This window comes from Dermochelys coriacea, chromosome 3 (genome assembly GCF_009764565.3).
Source record: "Dermochelys coriacea isolate rDerCor1 chromosome 3, rDerCor1.pri.v4, whole genome shotgun sequence".
NCBI classification, from domain to species: Eukaryota; Metazoa; Chordata; order Testudines; family Dermochelyidae; genus Dermochelys; species Dermochelys coriacea.
In genome coordinates this window covers 101,316,810-101,342,875 of record NC_050070.1, presented here as the reverse complement: position 1 = coordinate 101,342,875, position 26,066 = coordinate 101,316,810, and the positions used below count along the sequence as shown (strand labels likewise).

Sequence of the window (26,066 nt, the reverse complement as noted above, 5' to 3'; positions counted from 1 at the left end):
ACGTTTCAGAAATTTTCTATATTGTTTCCATGGCTAAATTGTCACTCAAAATGTGAAATCTGGTGGTGATATGCAAATAACCAGTGGAGTTTAAAGCCTTGGAGCGGTGTATCAAACATTCATTGCTCTGTAGTGAAGCTATGCTTTTCTGTTTATATTGGTGGCTTTTATGGATTCATACAGTTTAATTAAAAAAAACTGGAAAATTTTGCATCACTAAATTTAAAACTCTTCCAGTATACATATTTAACCTGTTTACTTCACCAGCCAAGAATGCTAGATCTGAATAAATTATTGAAGAATAAAGGAAAACAGCATAAAGTTAGCAAGCAATGAACTCTATATACTTATTGTGTAATCTTTTATTTTAATTACATTTCCCACATTTAAAACACTCGCATTAACAAAATTTGGTTCAGACACTGCAGTTGATTAGCACATGGATAGACTGCTATACCCACACAGAGGTCCATTGCAGTCTGCCTGTGCACTATCAGTTGCAGCATTAGAGCCTTAGAGGGTAAACTGGGCAAATATCCACAGAAGCGTCCCTGTCAAAACTCTTTCTTAGCTTACATATAAAACAGATTCTGAAAGCCATTTTGTAAGAAATAAGATTCTTTCATGGTCTCCCCTTCCTTCCTAAGTCCTGTTCTCTCACTGGTTAGTTTTCAAGATGTTTCATTCTGTGGGACATCAGGAAAGGCGCCACTTTTTTTTCTTAAGGATCTTCTAGATTAGAATACAGAGGAAATCCTTGAAAATTTGCCCACCACAACGGTATGCAGTAGGTCCTTTGGCTGGCTGGGCAGGAGACAAGGGCCTTACTGTCCCTATAAGGGTTCTGTCAGCAATTGGTGGTAGAGAGGGAGGAAGGAGAAGCTTCACTTGGACAGAGCAGGAAGGAACAGGAAGTTGTTTGATCAGTTGGGGACACTGCCCTTCTGGGTGAGCAGGAGGGGGTGGAGTATTTATACCCTAGGCAGTTCTGGTGAAACCCTTTCTTACTGGGATTAGGCTGGCAACAATTTGAGTCACAGTAAGACCAGGTTTCATTATGATCCACTGTAGGTATTATGCTAGTCGCCCTTTTTCTTTGGGTCTGGAAAGGAATTTTTCCCTCACTACCAGATTGGCCAGGGCAGGGTAGATATTTTCACCTTCCCCACAGCAGGGCAGGGATCAGTAGCAAATGATGACAACACACACTATAAAATTTACCTCACACAGATATTTTAAGTGAATAAAGTTGCAGCCTCACTAAACTACATCCATTGCCTCTTGTCTTTATTCCAGCATGGCTGGGCAATGTCCCATTTCCTTCAGCCCATCAGTCTCTTCAAAAAGCATTTTCAAAAGTGACCAATGATTCTGAGTGCCTCATTTGTGGGGTGCCCACCCTGAGATATATGTGAGTTGATTCTCATTGACTCCATTTGGATTTGTGAGTCCTCTATACTTCTGAAAATGTGGCCTAAGGAGTTCTAAGTTGGGCATCCAGAAATTGAAGCATCCAAAATTAATGGCCATTTTTGAAAACAATGGTCTTAAATCTTAAAATGTGGTTGGAAAGATCCTCAGTTTGCACAAATCCTTTCCCTCTTCCAGACGTCAGCCCAGCTCAGTAGCACGCTTGCTGCTTTCTCACCGCTACTGCCATCACTTCTGCACTAACCAGTCAACGGCAGAAAGAGGGGCAGCCCATCCTTGCTCCCCACCTACCTCGTTGCCTTGAAACTTACAGTCATTGAGTTCCACGTTTGTGTGTACGCAGACTCAGGAAGACATGTCACATCAGTTTGTGTAAGAACACTATAGTCACAACCAGAAGGTCTAGAAACTATTTTTCCTAAATTAAAAATTAAAAACTTCAGAGTATGGTTGGGGTTGGGAGGGGAATGGAGAAGTTATGATTTCCCACTCCCGCATACACCATCTCTGATCTGCCAATGGGAACCGTTCTATTATAGGATAATAAAATATAATCAGAACAACGGTATGAGTTTTGGAGAGAGAAAAAACAGCTTTCTTCTCACGAAATAATTTACTTTGCTGGTTTTTTGTTTCTTTGTTTTTTTAAATCAGTGACAGCTGGTACCTATGAAGGTCACCATGTTTTCTTGTAAAGAGGGCTCCTGTTAATTTATTTACAGTATAATAATTTGTTCACTATCTTACAGCCAAACAATGTATTTTGGGGGCTAGGGGACAATTGTATCTTAAAATATAACATTACTAATATTTTCAGGCACAAATCATAATTTCTCTCTCAATAAGAATTTTAAATATATTCAGAATGCCTGAGTGGAAACCTGATTCACTAAGCTAATATTACTTTTACTAGATGGGCTTTCACTGTTAATTATTTTACAAGCATAACAGTCAATAAATATATGCACTATTTTTCACAATGGGAAGTAAGATGCCACTCATTTGTCATCTGAAGCTCCTTGAAACCTTGTCTTTTTTTGAAACATATTGAATCACAAAAGCCTGTAATGGAATAAAAATAAACAGTTTACAGCTCCAAACCACATCTTGTACGGGAAACTACTGGCCCCAGCCCCATAACTATATAAACAGAAAAAAATGCAATGTTTCACAGAGGTTATGAAAATTGGATACTCCAGGGGTCAAATTCTGCTCTGGGTGAATACTAAAGATAACAGTGGCAGCACACTTCCATGGTGCAAAATATAGCCCCAAGCAGTAAAGTAATGATTTGAAAAGACTTTTATGTGTATTTTATATAGCCCCCATCACTATAAAATCTGAATGCCTCATAATCATTAGTGAATTTATTTTCACAGCATCCTTGTGAGGTAAGGAATTATTGTGCAAGTGAAGCACAACAATAGAGGATTTGTCCAAGAAAGTCTGTAACAGAACAAGGATTTGAACCCAGAACTCCTCAATCCCAAACTCATGTATTAACCACAAGATCATCCTTCCTCACTTTTACACATCTAGAAGCAATTATCGTTATTCAATATCTATCTTATTATACCTAATTATGCAGGTCCCAATGGCAGTTTTGTCCAAATGTGTACAATGCTGGGCTCACATACTTAATAGCTATGTTTGAAAATTTCATCACTTCTCAGTTTTGATTCCCAATCAAAAAACAATACCGTTGAGCCTCAGGGTTCTTTTCTTTTTAATTTGACTTCTTTGTGTAGAACTCTATTTTATCTGAGATGCACAAAGGTAATTTAAAGCAACTAAGCTACAGTATTCAGAGTAGCAGCCGTGTTAGTCTGTATTCGCAAAAAGAAAAGGAGTACTTGTGGCACCTTAGAGACTAACAAATTTATTAGAGCATAAGCTTTCGTGAGCTACAGCTCACTTCATCGGATGCATTTGGTGGAAAAAACAGAGGAGAGATTTATATACACACACACAGAGAACATGAAACAATGGGTTTATCATACACACTGTAAGGAGAGTGATCACTTAAGATAAGCCATCACCAACAGCAGGGGGGGGAAAGGAGGAAAACCTTTCATGGTGACAAGCAGGTAGGCTAATTCCAGCAGTTAACAAGAATATCAGAGGAACAGTGGGGGGTGGGGTGGGAGGGAGAAATACCATGGGGAAATAGTTTTACTGTGTGTAATGACTCATCCATTTCCAGTCTCTATTCAAGCCTAAGTTAATTGTATCCAGTTTGCAAATTAATTCCAATTCAGCAGTCTCTCATTGGAGTCTGTTTTTGAAGCTTTTTTGTTGAAGTATAGCCACTCTTAGGTCTGTGATCGAGTGACCAGACAGATTGAAGTGTTCTCCAACTGGTTTTTGAATGTTATAATTCTTGACGTCTGATTTGTGTCCATTCATTCTTTTACGTAGAGACTGTCTAGTTTGGCCAATGTACATGGCAGAGGGGCATTGCTGGCACATAATGGCATATATCACATTGGTAGATGCGCAGGTGAACGAGCCTCTGATAGTGTGGCTGATGTGATTAGGCCCTATGATGGTATCCCCTGAATGGTATCCTGAATGGTATCCCCTAATCATATCAGCCACACTATCAGAGGCTCGTTCACCTGCGCATCTACCAATGTGATATATGCCATTATGTGCCAGCAATGCCCTTCTGCCATGTACATTGGCCAAACTGGACAGTCTCTACGTAAAAGAATGAATGGACACAAATCAGACGTCAAGAATTATAACATTCAAAAACCAGTTGGAGAACACTTCAATCTGTCTGGTCACTCGATCACAGACCTAAGAGTGGCTATACTTCAACAAAAAAGCTTCAAAAACAGACTCCAACGAGAGACTGCTGAATTGGAATTAATTTGCAAACTGGATACAATTAACTTAGGCTTGAATAGAGACTGGGAATGGATGAGTCATTACACACAGTAAAACTATTTCCCCATGAAGAAAAGGAGTACTTGTGGCACCTTAGAGACTAACAAATTTATTAGAGCATAAGCTTTCGTGAGCTACAGCTCACTTCATGGTATTTCTCCCTCCCACCCCACACCCCACTGTTCCTCTGATATTCTTGTTAACTGCTGGAATTAGCCTACCTGCTTGTCACCATGAAAGGTTTTCCTCCTTTCCCCCCCCTGCTGTTGGTGATGGCTTATCTTAAGTGATCACTCTCCTTACAGTGTGTATGATAAACCCATTGTTTCATGTTCTCTGTGTGTGTGTATATAAATCTCTCCTCTGTTTTTTCCACCAAATGCATCCGATGAAGTGAGCTGTAGCTCACGAAAGCTTATGCTCTAATAAATTTGTTAGTCTCTAAGGTGCCACAAGTACTCCTTTTCTTTAAGCTACAGTAGTTACACCAGTGGAAACTGATATTTTGAAAGTAATTTTCTGTAGGCACAAAATGCAGCAAAGCTGTTAAAGTGAAAAATCTTCTGTAAGTACATTAGCTACATCAAACATATTTCAGAAGCAACTTTATCCTGGTACTTTGTAACAAAATAGATTAATTAAGAATGATGTGTGGCAATGGAAACTATTTCAGGGTCTAACCCACATACATTTTAGCATATTTTAACAGCTTGGTCTAGCAATTATTTCTTTGCTGCGAGTAAAAAGCTTTTTCTTACCTTCTGTTATCAAGTCCTTTTCTTTCTATTTTTAATTAAAACCAGGTTTAAATTTTGAAATGAAATTCTCACAAACAAGCACAATAAATTATTAATATATCTTTGTAGCACAGACCCCAACATAGTGAATCATTTGAATTTATCACTTACACCTGCCCCCATGTCTACCAATACATGTTAAACACACTTCCAAAGGACTGGAAGTTGGCCAATGGATTGTTTAATTTTAACAAAGAAGTATTATAACGCCACAGCTGTCTCATTGTGTATCTATCAGATTCACTGCCACTAAGAGATGAGTCAGATTAGTCTATCAAAAGAACAGGGTAGGCAGTATCAGATTTATTTCCTTGGCTACTCTGTGTAAGGTTTCCTGAGACCAAAACGGAGAGAACTCTTCCTGCATGTAAAATAAGAGAGAATCAGAAATGCCGGCTAGCTTTTATTTTTAATTGCAGCAAAGCCCAATGTTTTGAGAATATGCAATCCAAGAAATGTCAGAAACACAAATATAGTCTGCTCAATAACTTCTGTCTGTTTGTGATAGTATTGTAATAAATCAGGCAATCACAAAAGCACTAAATTTGTAAATATTATTTCTAAAAGAAAAATACTGCATCTTTAAAAGCCTGTTAAAGTTTACCATGATTCATACAATAAATAAAATATCAAGTGCCTTTGCCCCAGGCTCGCTTTCAGCCACTGTATAATGCTCAAGTGCAGTAGCCTGATAAGTGCTAGAATTATTCACAGGGATTTTTTTTTCCAGTTGTCTCAGATATAGTGCCAAATCTTGTTTGTCTTACTCATATGAGATGTCACATTGACTTAGTGGGACTAGGGTGAAATCCTACTTGATTTATCCATAATGTCTAATGAAATCAGTGGCTCCAGTTGATTCCTCCTTCTATCACACATGGGAGCTGACTCTTTTCAACCACTGTAATCATGGAGAGACATTTTCTTTAGTCATGCCCTTTGCAGCTGAAAACAAAGAACACAAGCACTAGGCTGCCCAAATTTCATCAAAAGCTTTCTCTAGACCCCCAGCTATGCCTTTACTCTAGAACAGCAGTTCTCAAACTGTGGATCCCAAATTGGGTCATGACCCCATTTTAATGGAGTCGCCAGGCCTGGCATTAGACTTGCTCTGGCTTGGGGCCAAAGCCCAAGCCCCACCAACTGGGACTGAGGGCTTCAGCCCTGTGTGGCAAGTGGCAGGTTACAGGCCCACCCGCCTGGGGCTGAAGCCCTTGGGCTTTAGCTTTGCCCCCTCCCCTCTTCCCACCCAGGACGGTGGGGCTTGGGTAATCTCGGGCTTAAGTCCCCCCTCCTGGGATCGTGTAGTAATTTTTGTTGTCAGAAGGGGGTTGCAGTGCAATGAATTTTGAGAACCCCTGCTCTAGACTATTAACCTCCTACTTCAATGCCAATTAAAAGAGATTTCCACTGGTTTTGCTACTTTCCAGTTCCATTGGCCTTTCTATTTGTCACAGGAATTTTAAAGGTAAATTGAAGTAACATAAATCTAGGTGTAAAACCTGTCTGACAGCCCAGATCGTTAACATTAGGTACCTATAAATTAAAATGAAATACATTTTCAAATAATTTCAGGGGAAAGATTTCTTTTGTAGGAGATCATTGTCAAGAAGCACAGACTGTAATTAATAGAAATGGTACCTATATCTGGAGGAAACTAGAAGTAAAATATGAAAAGTAAAGCAAAACTGATACCTTAAAATTTTCCATTACAACTCCTTGTAAAAACCATGTTATCCACTATAAAGTGGACACAACTGAAAATTCATATTTGAGGGTTCTAGACAAGCATGAGAATTGTGAATAAGGCAATCTGACAGTTCTGAATAACTGACTAACAGGATTTCTAAAAAAATACTACACCGTTATCATAGCCTAGCACCTCCCCCCAAAAACTTCCTCATATCTCGCTTCTTTTAGAAGCATACTTGTTTGTGAACTTTATATTTGCGAATTAGTAGTGTGAGGGAAGTGCAAATTGGAATTTAATTTAAGTATCAACAGCTTTTCTAATTACACTGTAAACCTAATTAAAAGTCAACATTTTTGCTTCAAAAAATTGAACTGAAAAGCCTATGTCTCAGTGCACTTGCTTTGTACCAAACAGACATCTAAGTCAAATAGACTGGACATTTCTACTTATCTCTCTACCCACTCGTCTTTCCCCCTCCTTTGTCCCCTCAAGGACACAATGACATTTATACAGGCCAGAAAATGAAGAAGTATGATTTCTGAAATGCTTTCAGAGCAAGGAAAAGATACAGAATGCTGCTAAATGAAAAAATGACAGTTACTTTCCTGTCTCAATTTATTGAAAAAATGTGTATTATTTGCAATATGTAGTCCTGGTAACCAGGACATTAAAAGAAGAAAAAATATGGATGATATTTATCTATATCAGATTTACGTTTAAACCTCTAAATTGGGACTATGTTTCCCACTAGAGAAGGGAAAGAGGGTTTTGTTTTGTTTGTTAATTACAATAAATATTGCTCTGGAGAGAACTGCTGGTTATGGTCAAAATGATTATTTGTAATCTTTTTTGTATCTGTTCTTATTTTTAATTTATTGTTCTATATTAAACTCTAAACGAAGATCTGTGCTTTTAGTCCACTCATGGATGCCAAGGGTGAACTTTACATTTGTATATTAATATACCTCGTCATGTGAAGGTGCTACCTGAGATCATTTATCAGTACAAAACGAAATAACTGGAAAAATAAACATAACAGATGAAGGTCAAAAACTTGACTATTTAATAGACAAATACTTCTGTGTATCAAGACAACTTCCTAGCCTTTCTAGGGAAAATAACATTTTAATATGGAATTATATATACTATTATATACGAAAAAAGACATTTGAAGCTGTTGTCCGCTGAAGACCGACATTGGCAAAAGCAGGCATAAACCGTGTAAAGGCCCCCTGCAGCAGAAAGTTTGGGGAGGGTGCCAACAGTAGATCTGGCCAAAAAAAAAGGAATCCCTTTCTGTGAAAAATGTTTTGGGGGAGTGGGCGGGGAGGAGGGGAACAAAATTTAATCCTGATTCAGGACAAAACATTGAAAATACAAATTTTTTCTCAGAGAGGGATTCAAAGAAAAATTATATTCTGAAAGAACCAAAACAGAAATTGACAAGAGCCTTCCAGCCTAGCTGCTGGAGAGGTAAAGAGCCTGGATCCCTGGGCTCTTTGCTTCTCTGTCCCACATAGAGGGAAGGCAGGGGGACAAAGACAGCCTAGTGCTCTGCTTTTCTGTCCCCTGAGCTAACCCTCCTAGAAAGCTTTTTGTCAGTTTCACTGGCAGAAAGTGAAATTGCCAAGTGCTTTCATGGCAGGCAGAAAATCAACATTGATTCAGCAAAACTGAAATTTTCTTGTGGTAAATGTTGGTTCTGTGAAAAGCACATTTTTCGCTGGAAAATAATTCCAACAAAATTTTTTTTTGACCAGCTCTTTAACATTTAAATCTTTAACATTTGGTCAAGATTCCACAGAAACCCCACCATTCAAGTCTGCCCAAGAATGCATGGATTCAGTGCATTCCTGATGTACCCTGCCCCTCCTTCGTGGCTAGCACTGCCCACTTTTGGGGCTGCACTGATCATTGACAGGCCCTTGGCATGTTAAGAGTTCCAATGTAAAGAGTTGCAGGAAGGAAGCCATTTGCAGTGTAGCACAACAAGCTCTGTGCCTACAAAGTCTATGGCACCTTATGTAGTAACTATTTACATGTATAGATAGAGCCCTCTTAATATAGTAGAGCAGTGTTTGCCATCACAACTCCTCCCCCAGGTGGCCTTTCCAGCTGTCACAGCTGGCATAACCCCGAGCTAAATCAAGCCCCCATTGTATCCTATTATCCTGGCACAAAGAGTGTGGATCCAAGACTGGGAACCTGTTTAAAGAACAGCTCTTAAAAGATTCAGCATGATAGCTCTTAAGGCCTATAAAGAAAACTGCGAATTACTGATAGAATGACCTGTTATGGCCTGCATGCTGTGCAGGTTCACAAAGTCCATCTATTAAAAGTAGTAACCAAATTTCTCTTTGAAAAACATGGTGTATGTTGCATAAAGCAGCCCCTCCCCAACTCCCTTCATTTTCCATTATAAAAAAATAGTTAAATTACAAGCAGGCAGATAAAGATGAAGCAACAAGTGAAAGCTGCTCCCAAAATACGTAGAAGAATTCATAAGTACCAGCACCACCTTAATTCATTATTATATTTAAAAAAATAACTTCTCAAATGGTAAAATGTTCAAGGTATGGCACTGATCAGGGATCTGATAAGGCACAGGGCTTTGATCTTTTTCTCTCAAAAATATTTCATTTGCCTGCAGTGAGGCAAACAGCCCCAAGTAAAATTCCATTTTAACAACCCCACCACTTCTGATCCTGTTTCATCTGCATCCCAACGTTGAGGAAGGCAGAAGAGACAAAAGAATGGAGAAAAATTAATGATGATTTGGATAGTTTAAGATTAAATGGGTTGAAATCCAGTCACTCTCCCGCTCATTTCTTCACACACACCCCGCCCCTGCAAAGCTGTAATGGGTTTTTAGTTTATTGTACTCATTCTCTACGGGCTTTTTTTGTTGGAAATTATTGTGTTCCATAGCTAAAACTTTGTAATGTAAACAATATTGCCTTAAAAGACAGCATAATACAGTCCAGGAGTAATAATTTAGATTGATCATGCTCACACAGCCTTTGGCAGTACTTAAAAAAACCATAAACAAGTTATTGGGATGTGTGTATATCTGTATGAGTTACTGAATTTAAATTGTGGAGGGTTTCAGAGTGGTAGCCGTGTTAGTCTGTATCAGCAAAAACGAGGAGTCCTTGTGGCACCCTAGAGAGACTAATACATTTATTTGGGCATAAAGCTTTCGTGGGCTAGAACCCACTTCATCAGATGCATGGAGTGGAAAATACGGGAGCAGGTATAAATACATGAAAGGATGGGAGTTGCCTTACCAGGTGTGAGGTTAGTGTAACAAGACAATTCACTTAACAGCAGGATACCAAAAGAGGAAAAATAACTTTTGAATTGATAATGAAAGTGGCCCACTTCAGAAGGTGTGAGTAACAGTAGGGGGAAATTGGTATTGGGAAAATTAAAAAACCAGTAGGAGAACACTTCAGTCTCTCTGGTCACTCAATAACAGACCTAAAAGTGGCAATTCTTCAACAAAAAAACTTCAAAAACAGACTCCAGTGTGAAACTGCAGAACTGGAATTAATTTGCAAACTGGACACCATCAGCTTAGGCCTGAATAAAGACTGGGAGTGGTTGGGTCATTACAAAACCTAAACCTAATTTCACCAATACTAATTTCTCCCTACTGTTACTCACACCTTCTTGTCAACTGTCTGAAATGGGCCACTCTCATTACCACTTCAAAAGTTATTTTTCCTCTCTTGGTATCCTGCTGTTAAGTGAAGTGTCTCTTAGACTGACCTCACACTTGGTAAAGCAACTCCCATCCTTTCATATATTTATATTTGCTCCTGTATTTTCCACTCAATGAATCCGATGAAGTGGGTTCTACCCCACGAAAGCTTATGCTCAAATAAATTTGTTAGTCTCTAAGGTGTCACAAGGACTCCTAATTTTTTTTTAAATTGTGGAAGTTACTTTCAGTGTATATTTACTATATGTATTTAGAAGATACTGATTACCATAGTGTTTGAAGCTGAATTTGGGACCATTGTCTCCATAACTAAGGAAAGCTGAGACTATACATCTTTCGTGAACTGCATCCACAAAAATTTTGGCTGAGATTATGAATTCTGAAGCATGATTTACCCAGTGTTTATATGCATTTTAGAAGAGAAAATAAGCATGAGAAGCTCTGTCATAAAAGTTTGCATAAAAGATCCTAAAACAAAACAGTGGGATGATGCAAATGATTGTTTGAGATAATAACTAATCCAGGTTATAGGCTGAAATTGAGGTATCTGGAGATTAGCTTCTAAGAAGTTTGGGCAATAAACCACAAAAGACATTACAATATGGAGCAAACTGAATGCACCAGCAAAAAAGAAGTAACTATTTTGCATGCTTCTAAAAGAAGGGAATAGAAGGACATAGTCAGTAACCACACATGCAGTCTAAAATAAAATAACAGGGTGTTCGCTTTTGTGTGTTTATACAAGCAGGGTCTTGATGGTTCATGTAATGTTTATCTGCTTTTTAATGTCAGTTTGTTTAAGAAACTTAATTAACTACTTTTGGGAGGGATATTTATTTATTCCTTACACCCCTCCCACACACACACACACACAAAAGATGAGGGATTCTAACCTGAAAAATATGGCAGTATTGATTCAATACAACTAGCTATCCTAATGCATTAAATTCAAACTAATGTTGCTTAACATTTACATTATATAAATACATTTTTTGTCTGTCATGGGGGTTCTAGCAGTCCTAATTAAAGTGATGTAAAGTTTTCATAGAATTTTTAATATGCAAGTCAAAGTTGTTTGTGTTTAAAATATGACAAGCCCAGGAGGAGGAGTTGGCATGTTGGAAAAGTTTAGTGTGCTATATAACCTAGTTAGAACAAGAGAGCTCCGATGCCTGAGGTTGCTGACTCAAGATAATTTAAACAAAGAATTTTATGCAATTTACTCTGTGGAGAAACGGTGAAAATATAACTGAATGCAATTATGTCATTTACACTTCTCGTTTAAGTAGTTTCAAAGTAAAAAAGTTTTTATGCAGTCTTGAACCAGCAATAGTACTCTTGTTGTACTCAGCAGGCTACAGAGAGAGTTGAAGGATACATATAATAAAATTCTGGGCATCTACTATTTAGGAAAACAAGAAACTGTGGCATAGATTTTTCAGTACTTAGATGCCAAAAGTCACTTGACTTAAATGGGATTTTTGGCTTCTCAGCATTTCTGAAAATCAAGCTACATACTTGCATCTTTTATATGTATTTAGAAGCCTAATTTTAGGCACTCAGATTTGAAATTTTTGGCCTGTCTTTAGTGTCAAGTTTATAAAATATATGTTGCACACTCACTGACAACCTTCATATTCTGCATAACTCATAATTCCGCCTACTGTTGATAGTTCCCAAATTTCATGTTTCTGCCACTCTCTTGTAAAGAGGGGTACATCTGTGATTTCAGCTGCAAAGACATGAAATCCTAATGCTAATCCAGAAGTTATGGGATTGATGCAGAAATTATGAGGTGAGGTTCTGTGGTCTGTGCTCTGATATACAGGAGGTCAGACGGCATAATAATGATCCCTTGTTGTCTTAAAAAAATCTAAGAATACTGAACAAATGTAAATCAACAAACAAGGAGCAGGGTAAACTCCTATATGAATGTAATAAATGACTTGGATAGGACCAGTGGTGAGCTGGAGCCGGTTTGCACTGGTTCGCTAGCAGCGGTTGTTAAATTTAGAGGCCCTTTTAGAACCGGTTGTTCCGCGAGGGTACTGACCTGTGCAGCTGTCTTATTTTAGAATACCTCACAGGGATTAGACAATCAGCAAAGCAGCATCTCTGTGTACTCATGTAAATCTCAAGAGTTTATAGAAACTAACACTTGGGAAAAAAATTCTGACATTTCAGCAGAAAAACAGTACATCTTTCCTTTCTCTCACTGCCCTTTGAACTACTGAAAAACATTTCTCAGAGGAATATCTGAGTGGTATGACATTGTAGGGGAATTATTCTAGGATGATCCAAGCAGTTTCCTTCTTGTACTAAGAACTTATATTAACTTGGATACATTAGTAAAAGTGGTATCTTCAAAGGCACACTTCCAAAAATAAAAAAGTATTGATTTTATTAATATTTGCAGTCATCATTAAAAATAAAAATATTAAAAACCTAATTTACTCTTCACCACTTCTATGATTTGTTTTATTTTCACATTTTACTTAGCTTGAAATGGCCAAGGATAATGAATATTTAATTTTAATAATAAAACTTAGCAATGTTAGGTCTTTGAAAATGAAAGCCTTTTAGAGCAGTGGTTCTCAACCAGGGGTCCAGGGCCCCCTTGGGGGACATGAACAGGTTTTAGGGGAGCTGCCAAGTAGGGCCAGTGTTGGACTTGCTGGGGTCCAGGGCAGAAAGCCAAAGCCCCACTGCATGGGCCGGAAGACCAGGGCCCTAAGTCCCACCACTCGGGGCTGAAGCTGAAGCCTGAGCAATGTAGTTTTGCTGGGGACCCCATGGTATGGGTCCCCGGGCAAACGACCTGCTTGCTACTCCCTAATGCTGGTCCTGGCTTTTATATGCAGAAAATCAGTTATTGTGGCATAGGTGGGCAGTGGAGTTTGTGTGTGTATGTTTGGGGGTGGGCTCAGAAAGAAAAAGAGAAAGAAAAAGGTTGAGAATCTCTGTTTTAGAGTATAAAAAGAAAAAAGTTTAAAAGCAGAAAGCTATTTAGGATTGAAAATAGCTATTGAACATCAATAAATATTATTTTTTAGTATGTGTTGTCAAAAATCCAGCTGTCTGCTTAATTTCATAGCTGTATAGAGTCTAAGGCCAGAAGGGACCACAGTGATAATCTAGTTGGACTTTCTGTATAACACAGACCATAGAACTTCCTCAAAATAATTCCTAGAGCAGATTTTTTAGAAAAGCATCCAGTCTTAATTTTAAAATTGTCAGTGATGAAGAATCCACCATGACCCTTGGTAAGTTGTTCCAATGGGTAAGTACTCTCACCATTAAAAATTTATGCCTTATTTCCAGTGTACTGGCTTAGTGAAGACACTAGATGTTAGCACATAGTTCTTGTATTACAGATGGTTCTTGTGTAATAGAGCACAGAGTTTTTCAGCACAGTGCATGTATATCATTCCAGCAGCTGAGGACAAATTCACCACAGGGGAACGTGAACCACTGAATACAAGTGTGAAGAAATACTCCCTACTGGGGATTGATCCAGGGAATTTTGTATTCATAACTAATATCTCTACTATTTTAATATTATTTCATATTTATAGACAGTGCCATAGATGTGCATAAAGCTTTTACACAAAAATTAAAGATACAGCCACCTTTCCCAAGGGCATGCAGTCTAGAGTAGGTAATGCAGGAGATGGTGTGATTTAAGATATTGGATATGGCAGACATGTCAAGCAGGGTGGGAATGAAAAGGAGCCCCTTTAGTTGTCTGGATAGAAGGAATTATTAACCTTCACAAGACTAGTCTCGTTATAGTGGAGAGGGTGGAAATCGGATTATAAAAGATCAAGGAATGACCAATGAAGAAATAAAGCCAGCAGGAGTAGAAAGCACACTCAGGGAGCTGGGACATTAAGGGATGATGGGTGAAGGAGAAGGATTGTTTAAAGTAAGTGTTTTGCAATAATGAAGGCTGAGGGAAAGAAGCCAAAACATCTCACTTGTGAAGAGTGAAGAGTCTGGTGGTAAAGAGTCTGTTTAATCAAAACTGTGTTCACTTGGTTGCTGATATTAGTCCTTTCCAGTATGAGGAAATTTTTTGTTATATTATGGATAAACTCTATCAGATTTAAATTGAACTGAGCTTAGCCATGGAAGCAAGGCAATATCTGAAGGAAACAAATGTCAGGTATTCTCTCCTTTGGTTTCAACCAGTGTCATTTTCCACAACTTGTACCACCTACCACAATTAGCTTGGATCCTTGTCCCTCCTGGCTGGTGAAAGTCAGTGGAGAATTACTGGGTCCTGTGCTTGAGCTTGTCAGTGCCTCCCCTGAGGAGGGCAGAGTGCTGACTGGAAACATATGTTCTGACATCTGCTCAAAGAGCCACCTCTTGATGTTCACAATCTGTTGACTATCAACTAGTATCTAATCTTCTATTTTTGATTAATGTTAGAGAAAAGGTTGTGGAAAGATGACCTTTCTGGGTGCCTCTGACTTCTTGTCCCTGGGAAACTGGGATTTCAACATGGGGCAGACACACATATTATTCTTATTGCATTGGGTGATGATCTGATGATTGATAAGGATCAGGTGTCCATATTGAAATTGTTAGATTTATCTTTTGCCTTTGGTACCACGTATCATAAGGTGGTGTTGATACTTGTGGTTCCTGGTAGGAACAGAGGGATTATTCTTCTGTGGCTTCATTCCTTCTTTGCTGAGGGACACCAAAGGATTTTGTTGGCAAATTATCTTCTGCCCCAGGTGTCTTATATATGGTGCCATAAGTATCTACTCTGCCATTTCTCTCAATCAATGTGTATATATTGTGTGTGAAGAGAGTTAGTGTGGAGATGTAGGCTGAAGTGGTTTCAGTATGCTGATGGCTCGCAACTTTATATATCTATCTCATCCAGCCCAAAAAAGGCCATCAAATGTATTTCTCAGAGCCTGGGTGAGATTGGTGCAGGGATGAGAGCCAGTGGGCTGAGACACAGTCCTGAAAAGAGTGAGATGATAATGGTGGCAAAGTAAAGACATCAGAACATTTGCAGATGTTCTGCAACCCTCATGACTGAAAGGAGATTCTCCATCACTTGTAACGAAAGTTTACAACTTGGTTCTGGATAGAGTCCCAGCTGCTTTTAGATAGCTAAATAGCAGCAAGAGTGTAGTTTATTTCCTCCCCCTTCTGTTTCTGACCACACAGTTATGGCCTTTCCTCACAAATGTAGAGCTTGCCAACACAATACATTTTTCTCACCTCTATTGTGTACTTCTGCAACAAATTCTACAGGGGGCTAAATCCTAAATCCAGTCAGAAGCTGAAGCTAGTGGAGAATCTGACAATCAGAGTATCTTGCCATAAGCATATGACTCTCATGCTCTCAGACCTCGTCTGACTGCCTATTGTCCACAGGGTGGAGTTAAGATGATGGTTTTGACCTATTAAACTCTAAATGGTTTGGTATTTTCCTATGTGGGAGATCCCCCTCTCTTGCCATGTCAGGCTGCCATATCTTGGATGAGAAGCAGCACTTGAGTTAGATGCCCTTCAGTATAAAAAAAGAGGGAGTTGACTCAGAGAGCCTGATGGCTCACACACTGGTTCCAAAAGAGGATGAATCTGTTGTAAAGCCCATCTGTTTCATCTGGCATTTGCTGAAGTTGGATGTGAGATTTTTGTAATGTGTGTGCTGACTGATGTTTGGGTGGGAGGAGAAATGTGCTGCTGTTCTACTGATTTTTCATATAATTTCTTTAATTATGAGAGAGGAGACCTACAGCTCAGGATAGGTATCCTTTTATGTTGTACTGAAATCCAAATACATAAATAAGGTGCTGGTTTTAGCAGCACTCAGAGCCTCTTTCAGACCAACAGGTAGTCTAGGACATGGCTTATACAATTTTAGTATCACACTCAGCATACTATCTGTTCTGACTCCATCCAAGAAAGGATCTTCACCCTTCCCAATCGAGCCCGTGGGTACAATATAAGGATTCATTTCTGCTTTGCACATTTTGCCCAGCTTTAATGAAAACTTCAGAAGTGCAAGGAGAGGAAGAAATGAACAGACTTAAAATCTTGCTTCATCATGAAACCAGCTCTGTAGCATGCTCTCTTCATCAGTAATATAATGTAATTGCTACTATAAAATCCATCATCCAAATACAGAAAGTCTCAATGAGCAACAGCTAACCGAAGAACAGGTGATGCAAACCTCTCCGATGCAAGTTTTCTAGTAGACATACGAGTAATAACATAAAGGAAGGCCACTGGAAGGAAAACAGTGTCAAGCTTTTTCTGGATATAAAGCCTCCTAGTGCAATGTGCATTTGGCAAAGAGACTACAAAATTCAGTGCTAATTTGAACACTACAACCTTAGTCAAAAAGAGAGATTCAAAAAGTTTAATCAATTTATCCACAATAAATATTTTTCACCTATTTTTTAGGAACTGGCAACTGCTATTGCCTGGTGCCCCATACACATACACCTTCCAGTAATATTTGTGATGAGTGGGACACTCTCATTTGAACAATGTTTGTTTGTGGCATTGTTTGTTTGAGACATAAACTGCCATGTTTCTTTTTTAATTACTATTCATAGCCTCAAATGATGAAGCATTAAAGAGAAAGTGTCCTGTTATTTAGGGAATAAAGTAGAAGTAATGTTTGGAGATTGTTCAGTCTGAGTCCCTTTCAGGGGCAGGGGCAAGGGCAGGAGCAGGGGCAGGAAGAAGCTTGAGCTTTAACTTATATTTCCAGGTTTGTGCCAGTTTCAACTGGACATTTCTGGCCTAATTTTGCTTTATGCTGGGTTTTGCTGATGGACTAAAACAGGCTACAGGAATCCCAGGGTTAGGGTGGATTTGTAACAGCACAAGGTACCAGTAACCCCCATTCTGCAGGGGGTCTGCACAACCCTTAGAGCAGTCAATGTTGGCTGAAAAGGGGTATTGGAGGATTCACAAATAGGGGTAACACTTCCAGGTAAGTCTTCCCGCTTAAAGATTGGGGGTTGGAAAAATTGGTTTTTTAACTTTCTCCTTTCTAGGCCACTGCGGCTGGGTATATAACATTTTGAATGTAACTGAATTTGGCATTTAGCAATTTTCTTTAGTATTTGTATACTTTCAATTATTATTTTAAATTACAGTAGTTATGTTCTCTTTAAAATATTCATAAATATTTAACTTGTGGTCATAGTGGACCACAAGCTAAATATGAGTCAACAGTGTAAGGCTGTTGCAAAAAAAGCGAACATCATTCTGGGATGTATTAGCAGGAATGTTGTAAGCAAGACGTGAGAAGTAATTCTTCCACTCTACTCTGTGCTGGTTAGGCCTTAACTGGAGTACTGTGTCCAGTTCTGGGTGCCACATTTCAGGAAAGATGTGGACAAATTGGAGAGAGTCCAGAGCTGAGCAACAAAAATGATTAAAGGTCTAGCAAACATGACCTATGAGGAAAGATTGAAAAAACTGGGTTTGTTTAGTCTGGAAAAGAAAAGACTGAGGGGGACATGATAATAGTTTTCAATTATGTAAAAGGTTGTTACAAGGAGGAGGGAGAAAAATTGTTTTTCTTAACCTCTGCGGCTAGGACAAGAAGCAATTGGCTTAAATTGCAGCAAGGGAGGTTTAGGTTGGACATTAGGTAAAACTTCTTAACTGTCAGGGTTGTTAAGCATTGGAATAATTGCCTAGGGAGGCTGTGGAATCTCCCTCACTGGAGATTTTTAGGAGCATCCCTGTCAGGGATGGTCTAGATAATAGTTAGTTCTGCTATGAGTGCAGGGAACTGGACTAGACGATCTCTCAAGGTCCCTTCCAGTCCTATGATTCTATGATTTGTGTAAATACACTATGCGTGTTTGCATTTTTCAATGTATAGAGACTGGAGAGATTTATTAGATACCAACAATTAAGTCATCCTAAGTATATAAAGATTTATACTGTGCTCCCTAAGGTAGTCACTGTGCTGGGCTTTTTGTTTTGTTTCCAAGAATGACCTTACACCTCATTTTGTGGATGAGGTAGCTATTGCTGTAGCTATGCCCAGTCTTCACCACTTAATCCCCATTTTTGGTTTTTCTGCACCCATGCAGAAAGACCTGGTGGTGTTGCCTGCACACTCTGCTGAGCATGGTGGATCTTTCTCTCTAATGCGTTGTTTCAATTTGTGCACCTGCTACCTGCTGTGCCCATGTTTGCAGTCCAACTGGTGAGCATCTCACCTCTGCACCTTTCAGGATCAAGCCTTTATACTTCCATATTCTTTCTGTGTTTCAGTATGCTTTTAAAATGCTATACTGCCAAGCTGATAGGCATTAAGGCTTGTAATAGTGGTAATAATAAAGCTGTGTAATTCTTTGTCACTTGCATATTATGACTTCTCTTTTAGTACTAAGTTTGTTCCCTTTTTTTGATCTCTCCACGTCGTATGTGTATTCTAAAAGCTGGCCAGAACTCTAGCTGACAGAAAGTAAATACTGTTTTGCTGCTTAGAATCATAGAATCATAGAATATCAGGGTTGGAAGGGACCCCAGAAGGTCATCTAGTCCAACCCCCTGCTCAAAGCAGGACCAAGTCCCAGTTAAATCATCCCAGCTAGGGCTTTGTCAAGCCTGACCTTAAAAACCTCTAAGGAAGGAGATTCTACCACCTCCCTAGGTAACGCATTCCAGTGTTTCACCACCCTCTTAGTGAAAAAGTTTTTCCTAATATCCAATCTAAACCTCCCCCATTGCAACTTGAGACCATTACTCCTCGTTCTGTCATCTGCTACCATTGAGAACAGTCTAGAGCCATCCTCTTTGAAACCCCCTTTCAGGTAGTTGAAAGCAGCTATCAAATCCCCCCTCATTCTTCTCTTCTGCAGACTAAACAATCCCAGCTCCCTCAGCCTCTCCTCATAAGTCATGTGCTCTAGACCCCTAATCATTTTCGTTGCCCTTCGTTGTACTCTTTCCAATTTATCCACATCCTTCCTGTAGTGTGGGGCCCAAAACTGGACACAGTACTCCAGATGAGGCCTCACCAGTGTCGAATAGAGGGGAACGATCACGTCCCTCGATCTGCTCGCTATGCCCCTACTTATACAACCCAAAATGCCATTGGCCTTCTTGGCAACAAGGGCACACTGCTGACTCATATCCAGCTTCTCGTCCACTGTCACCCCTAGGTCCTTTTCCGCAGAACTGCTGCCGAGCCATTCGGTCCCTAGTCTGTAGCGGTGCATTGGATTCTTCCATCCTAAGTGCAGGACCCTGCATTTATCCTTATTGAACCTCATTAGATTTCTTTTGGCCCAATCCTCCAATTTGTCTAGGTCCTTCTGTATCCTATCCCTCCCCTCCAGCGTATCTACCACTCCTCCCAGTTTAGTATCATCCGCAAATTTGCTGAGAGTGCAATCCACACCATCCTCCAGATCATTTATGAAGATAATTATTAATACTTAATGCTTAATACTGTATGTCCCAAAGACATGAAAATACAATTCAAACAAATGTCAAAGGTAGATATACATGGATGGAATTAATTAGAATCACATAATGCTCTTTGTTTGACCTCTATCCTTATATTAAAAACTCTATTTACCTCTTTCATTACATTTCCATCCCATGTATAGGACTGCATTCGCTCCCCTCTGGGGTTAATTTAACACTTAATATTCTTGTAACCAAACAGTTCAGAAAAAAAATCTATTCGAATTATATTTTAAAATATTAAATTATTACGTTTTTCTTTCTGTGAGGCTCAACATTTAGTTTTTCTAGCCTCTGCCTCAAACACTGTGCCCGCACCTTGCACAGGATCAATATATCAACTTGTGTTAAACTTGGGTGTTGGGAGGATAAATGCATTAAAGACTGTCAGATGCTTTGGGATCTACTATCGGAAACTACTTTTTAAGAGCCAGGTGGTATTATTATTATTATTATTTATTTATTATTTATTAGAAAATTTCAGAGGAAGAATACTACCCATTCTCACAGGGTGTTGTAAAGCTTAGTTAGTGTTTGAGAAGTGCTGAGATACTACCATGGTAATCCCTATAAATGAACTTCAAGGAAAATAACTTAGTTTTCTCTCAAAAAGGAGAGAACTCGGTTCCTGATCATGAAAATGACATGCTCCACAAAGTCTTTAAGTTATCACACCATGGCTGAATCAAAGCCAACTTACAAGCATCCTGCTCTTGCTGCAATAACAGCTGATTGATTGCTTTATCAGCAATTCTAATGAGATTCATAATTTTAAATAAATCTGTGAAATTGAATATTCTACTTTATGTATTCCAAGGTATCTGCAAATTTAGGGAGTATAATAAATCTGTCAGCCAATGACAAGTGCAAAAATAACACTTAGATTTAAAAAAATGCTTAGAACAACATGGCCAACAGCTGTCAAATAGCTTTATGCTTGTTGCAGAACAGCTTTCATTTGGAAATATTTATTATCCAAATTATTTAGCCCAAGAGACATATTCTAGAATACTCTGCCACTTGTAAATAATGCAGCGATCCCAAATTTCATGCCAATTAAAGCCTTCATACCACATCATATATAATCTATTGTCCCACATTCAGTAGGTAGGTGGATTATGCATGTATATATAATGTATGTATGCATGCACATATAAATGTAAATAAAATATCGTATGTAAATCTTTTGATGCATTTTTGGCTTCTCTTCATATTGCTGTTACCAATAATTCAACCATGACTATCCCAATCTGTTCTTTCTCTACTCCAGATTGTTTTTCATTTGCCATGTGCAATATCCTCCAGTATAATATGAAAAAAGTGATTTTTCTATATTTTGTGAGAATAGAGAGAACTCAAGTGCAAACTAAAATTGTGTAGTATCATCACGGGCAACCGGTACTTAGCATTTTAGTGCCTTATATGTTTAAAGCACTATTGAGATATTGACTAGTAAATCCTCACAACTCACCTGTGAGACAGATCAATAAGCATTACTATCCTCACTGTACAGATGGAGAAATTGAAATAGAAAGGTGAAGTGATTTGTCCAAGACAACACAGCAAGTCACTGACAATGCTAGAATTAAAATTCTGGACTTCATGGCTCAGCAATGTGCTTATTCCTTCAGACAACAATGAATTCCAATACCAGCACTTGCATAAAGATGGTCAAAACAATTACTGACTGAGAGAAGGTAGCAGCAGCTGTGCATGTACACATTTGGTCTACACTGCAGTTTTAGTTCTCGCACAGTGTTGGGAATGCAAGTAGTAAGATCTTTGAGGGTAGCCGGAAGAATAGTAAATTATACAGAGTAACTGCTAAATATTTGTATTGTGTGCCGGAGAATTAAAAAAAAAAGGTAAAATAAGTAATTCTGATACAGTCCTGTCAGTTGACAAGACATTTAAAAAGTTTGACTCTTTTACCAAAATCTCCTTGACTGGAAGCATAACGTTAGATGAAGATATGCTTAATTCAGAAGAGATTTTCCTTAATTATGCTCACCATAGAATCATAGAAATATAAGGTGGAAGAGACCTCAAGATGACTTCTAGTTCAGCCCCCTGCACTAAGTCAGAACCAAATATACCTAGAATATCATCATTTCAAAGGTTTTGCATAATATAGAGACATGCTTAGAAACATCCCAGAAAACAGAGATTATTTGCTGTGAGGTTTCAAAGATTTGAGGAAGACGCAGTTTTAATTTAGAGCTCTTTACAGAACAGGAGGTTCCAAAGGAAAGATGTTTCCATTCAGTTACTAGTGATGGAAGTAGTAGCCTTTAAAGATTTTCACATCATTACGTGGATTGTCCTTCCCGTCTATGGAAATTCTCACTCTTTAAGGGTAAACATTTTCATAAATATCTCTGTATTCTTCGGTGTGGGATGCAGAAAAGTAGAGGGGCCTCCATGTAAGGTTTTTCCTGTTTGAGTGGCTTCTGATTAGTTTCATGTTACTTTAAAAACTGTTTGATTAGGAATTTGTTGGGGGGAAATGTTGCAAGACATAGGAGAAGCAAAAAAAAAAATTCCATTTCTATGATGAGTGTCTTAATTTTGGAGTCTTTCTCCATAGTGTTTCTTATTCCTGGTGCCTTTTTTTTTTTTAAAGAATCATATATAATAATAGCAGGTGTTCCCCTGCTACCTTAATGTAGGTCATGGTCTGTTCCAATAAGTGTAACAATTTTCTTCTTGAGCTGGAACACTGCTCTCTGCCATCTTGCCAAAAGAAGCAGAACAGCTTTTCATTATTATTGCGTACATTTTTGTTCTGTTTTGAAAGGAATATTCTTTTTCACATTTATAAATTATAAAAGAAAAGAGCTATAGTAACATTCAACATCTTTGGAACATGACACAGTTTGAGGCTGTTGTTGTTATTAGTTTTGCCTATCAAATTTTGGCACATGGAAATTATTCTAATGGCCCCTAACCTTTCCAGGCAGGTATACCAGGTAATCAAACGAACACCAGCTGTACTAGTTCAGATAACACACCCCCTGAACTGAACTGATCTGATATGGCCACTACCCTTTCCTTGCTTTAAATATGTCCTCAAGCACCACCACAATAAGGCTGATACAAAATCAGCCAATTAATGATCAGTAAAAAAGCAAATACATGTATGAAAAAAGTATATGTTTCTCTCTGTGCACCCTTCAAATGTCACTTGTCTCCTTAAATTCTGTAAATTCTTTGGGGCAAGAACTGTCTCTTCATACACGTTTCTACAGCGTCTAACATAAGGTCCTGATCCTAACTGGAGCTCTGGGCATTATTTTAATGTTGTTGTTTTTTAAATCTATGCCCACTGCTTCCAACTCATGTTTATTTCTGGCTGCTTTTAACAAAGCTGAACATTTGGAGCAGCCAAGTTCCACACGGGCTAGAGAGCACACAATATCATTAGAAGTGGGCCCCAAAGCATAGGAGACAAACTCACTTTAAAACCACCATCCTGCAAGCTCTCCATGTAAAGAATTAACATGGAAATCAACTGAACTTTCATTCCTGTAGGGCTTGCCAACCTTAAGACAGGAATGGGAGGGAAAGCCAAAAGTATACAGAAGTATGAAGCTCCAGTGCTGAGGCTCCTGTAATTGGTTGGGAGCAACAGTTCTGATTTGTATCAGTAAGTAGCTTACCTACCAAAATGTTACAATATTTAATTCAGATTTGACCCATCTAACGTGTCTCTGCAAGATTTGCCAAACATACATTCACAGCATTAACAGCTTATCAACCTCTTCAATTTCAAACAAAATTCATAAAATTAAGAAATAAAACAAAATAGTATTGTACTTACCGACTGTGATAGAGGACTCACAGTGGTAGTAGCCATTGGGTTGCTTTTTTTTCAACATGGAGCAAAGATCTAGGCGGTACAGGGTTTCATCTCCAAAATAGTGGTTTTTAAAGTTCTCATACAGGGTCGGGTCAATTTTTTTCACCTTTAAATAATGAAAATAAAATTACATTAGTCATTTCACTAGGAGACCAGATTTTCATATTTATTTTCTATGGTTCTGTTCGGAACAAATGTTTTTTAGAATGAATTTAGAAATATAAATAAATAAAGCATTACAGTGTAATGTGCCTGATCCTTTGGTCTGGCTGAGCTGTGCTCAGTGCAGGACCTGAGGAGAAGGGGAGAAAAAAGTGGCATTACACCACCTGTATGCTACCCCCCGACCCTGGGCCAGTTCAGCCCCCAGCATGAGTTAGAGAAGTCTTAGAGCAGCCCTAACTGCCAATGGCTTGTAACAGCCCCCAAAGGGCCATTATATAACAGGGGATTATTGGCTCTGTCAACTCTACTCACAGGAAATTTCCCACTATTGGGAGAATCCCAGTTGGCTGTTTAAAGCAGCTTTTCTTGTGCCTTTAGACCACCAGAGCAGGGTGGTTTCTACTCAGCCAAACTAGGCTTTTTGCCCTGCTTGTTGACATTTATAAACTTTCATATACTTTTTCCAATTAAGCTTACAATTAGGGTAAATTTGTTGACCTCGTTAACACAATAGAGCTCTTTCAGTGCACTGATTGCGAGGAGGCAGTTATAAGTCAATGCTTTTGTGCAGAGGTGTTACAAGGGGGGGGGGGGGGTTGAAGTTACAGGGCATTGCTCATGAAAATGTTTGATGTGGGATTGTAACAAGGTAGTGTGTATGGGACAGGCGTGCCAAGTGACACAGACTTGGCAGCCCTGTTCTGCCTGCTGATGTCTCCGCTGGATTTTCACACCTGCAGCTAAGGTGTGAGCAGGCTGTAGGCATTTGCCTGCAGTTTTGCCTTCCAACTGCATGGGGCTGCTGCGGCATCAGCTAAGCTTCCTCTTTTGCTACTTCCTCTGCTGGGATTATAGTCAGGCAGGAAGAGGCAGTAGTGGTTGGCAGAGGCAGCACAATCATTGCAAGATGGGAGGCCTAATATTGGCCCCAAACGTCCACACTACTTTGGTGATCTGCAGCACCAGGCTCCACCAATCAGAAATCCACAGTAATCTAGCAAATACTCCAGGCCCAGATGACCAGCAAAACATCCAGTCCCCCATGTACAGCACCCACTCAACTCGGTATCTCCAGTCAATCACCTTTTTATCCACCAATACAAGGCACAGCTGTCAAATTTAATGCTGCTCCACATCCACCCATTAATGTCTGGGTCGGGGTGTGTTGACCATATGCTGAAGTTTATGGTGATATGCAAATTATGTGCAAATTGTTTGCAAATAGGCATAGTAGTTCATTAAATTTGCAAAAAAGCCATACAAGAGCTGCACAGAACTTGGCACTTCTGGTGGGGGTGGGGTTATGGAATGGCACTTGTCTGTGGGTAGGTGGGAGGCAGTCACGGAGCTGTGCTTGTATGTTGGAGGCCTTTAAAGGCAGTGTCTTTGGGGGGGGGGGAGGTGACAGATTTATAGAGAAGTGCCAGACCTATCTTAATCTCTGGCTCCCCAGCCTCCCTTTTGAGGTCCCTGGCTGGCCAGCAGGGAGGGCTGCTGACGGAGACTCCCTCTAGTCTGCATCTGCCAGCCAATCAGCACCCTCCTTGCCCTCAGCGCCTCGCTTTCAATGAGAGGCCCAGAGGGAGCGGGAGATGGAGCGGCTGAGGCAAAAGAACGCTGAGCAGCCAGGTAGGGACAGAGACAGCGACAGCCAGGATCAGCCACCGGCCTCGCAGCGGTGAAGCCAGGTACGGAGGTACAGAGGTCATGAGGTACGGAGGGAGCAGGACCACACTGCGGGACAGTGCTGCTCTCTGTGGCACGTGGGGGCTAGGGGAGAATTACAGACCACAGCACTGGGTGGGGGCAGAGCTGTGTGTACAGGGGGCGGGGGGATACGAGCGTGGTGCTCCGTACGAGGAAGGGTTATTGAGGCGTGTGTGGAGGGGGCTGGGCTTACAGGACGGTGTATGATCTGTGGAGGGAGAAAGGCAGCGTAACTGGGTGGGCCTTCTTCAGGGGAAGGTGAGACGGGAGATAGGAGGGGTGAAGGGGTGTCATGAGCTGTGGGGGGGGGAGGGGAAGGGGAGG

The 26,066-nt window shown here is 39.6% G+C and overlaps 1 protein-coding gene across 9 annotated transcripts in view; it reads right to left on the bottom strand.

The window, feature by feature from the left end:
* Positions 1-26,066, bottom strand: part of AKAP7 (A-kinase anchoring protein 7) — a 148,438-nt gene that overhangs the window by 44,846 nt on the left and 77,526 nt on the right. For 8 of the 9 annotated variants that reach the window (XR_005292145.2, XM_038396896.2, XM_038396894.2 and 5 more), the window contains one exon: positions 23,832-23,976. Coding sequence is in view for 8 of the 9 variants with exons in the window: in XM_038396896.2 (XP_038252824.1) it covers positions 23,832-23,976 (145 nt within the window). In the remaining variant the exon portion in view is untranslated. Of the gene's footprint in view, positions 1-5,799; positions 6,022-23,831; positions 23,977-26,066 lie in introns of those variants that run through there. The other variant, XM_043510972.1, reaches the window with a different exon arrangement.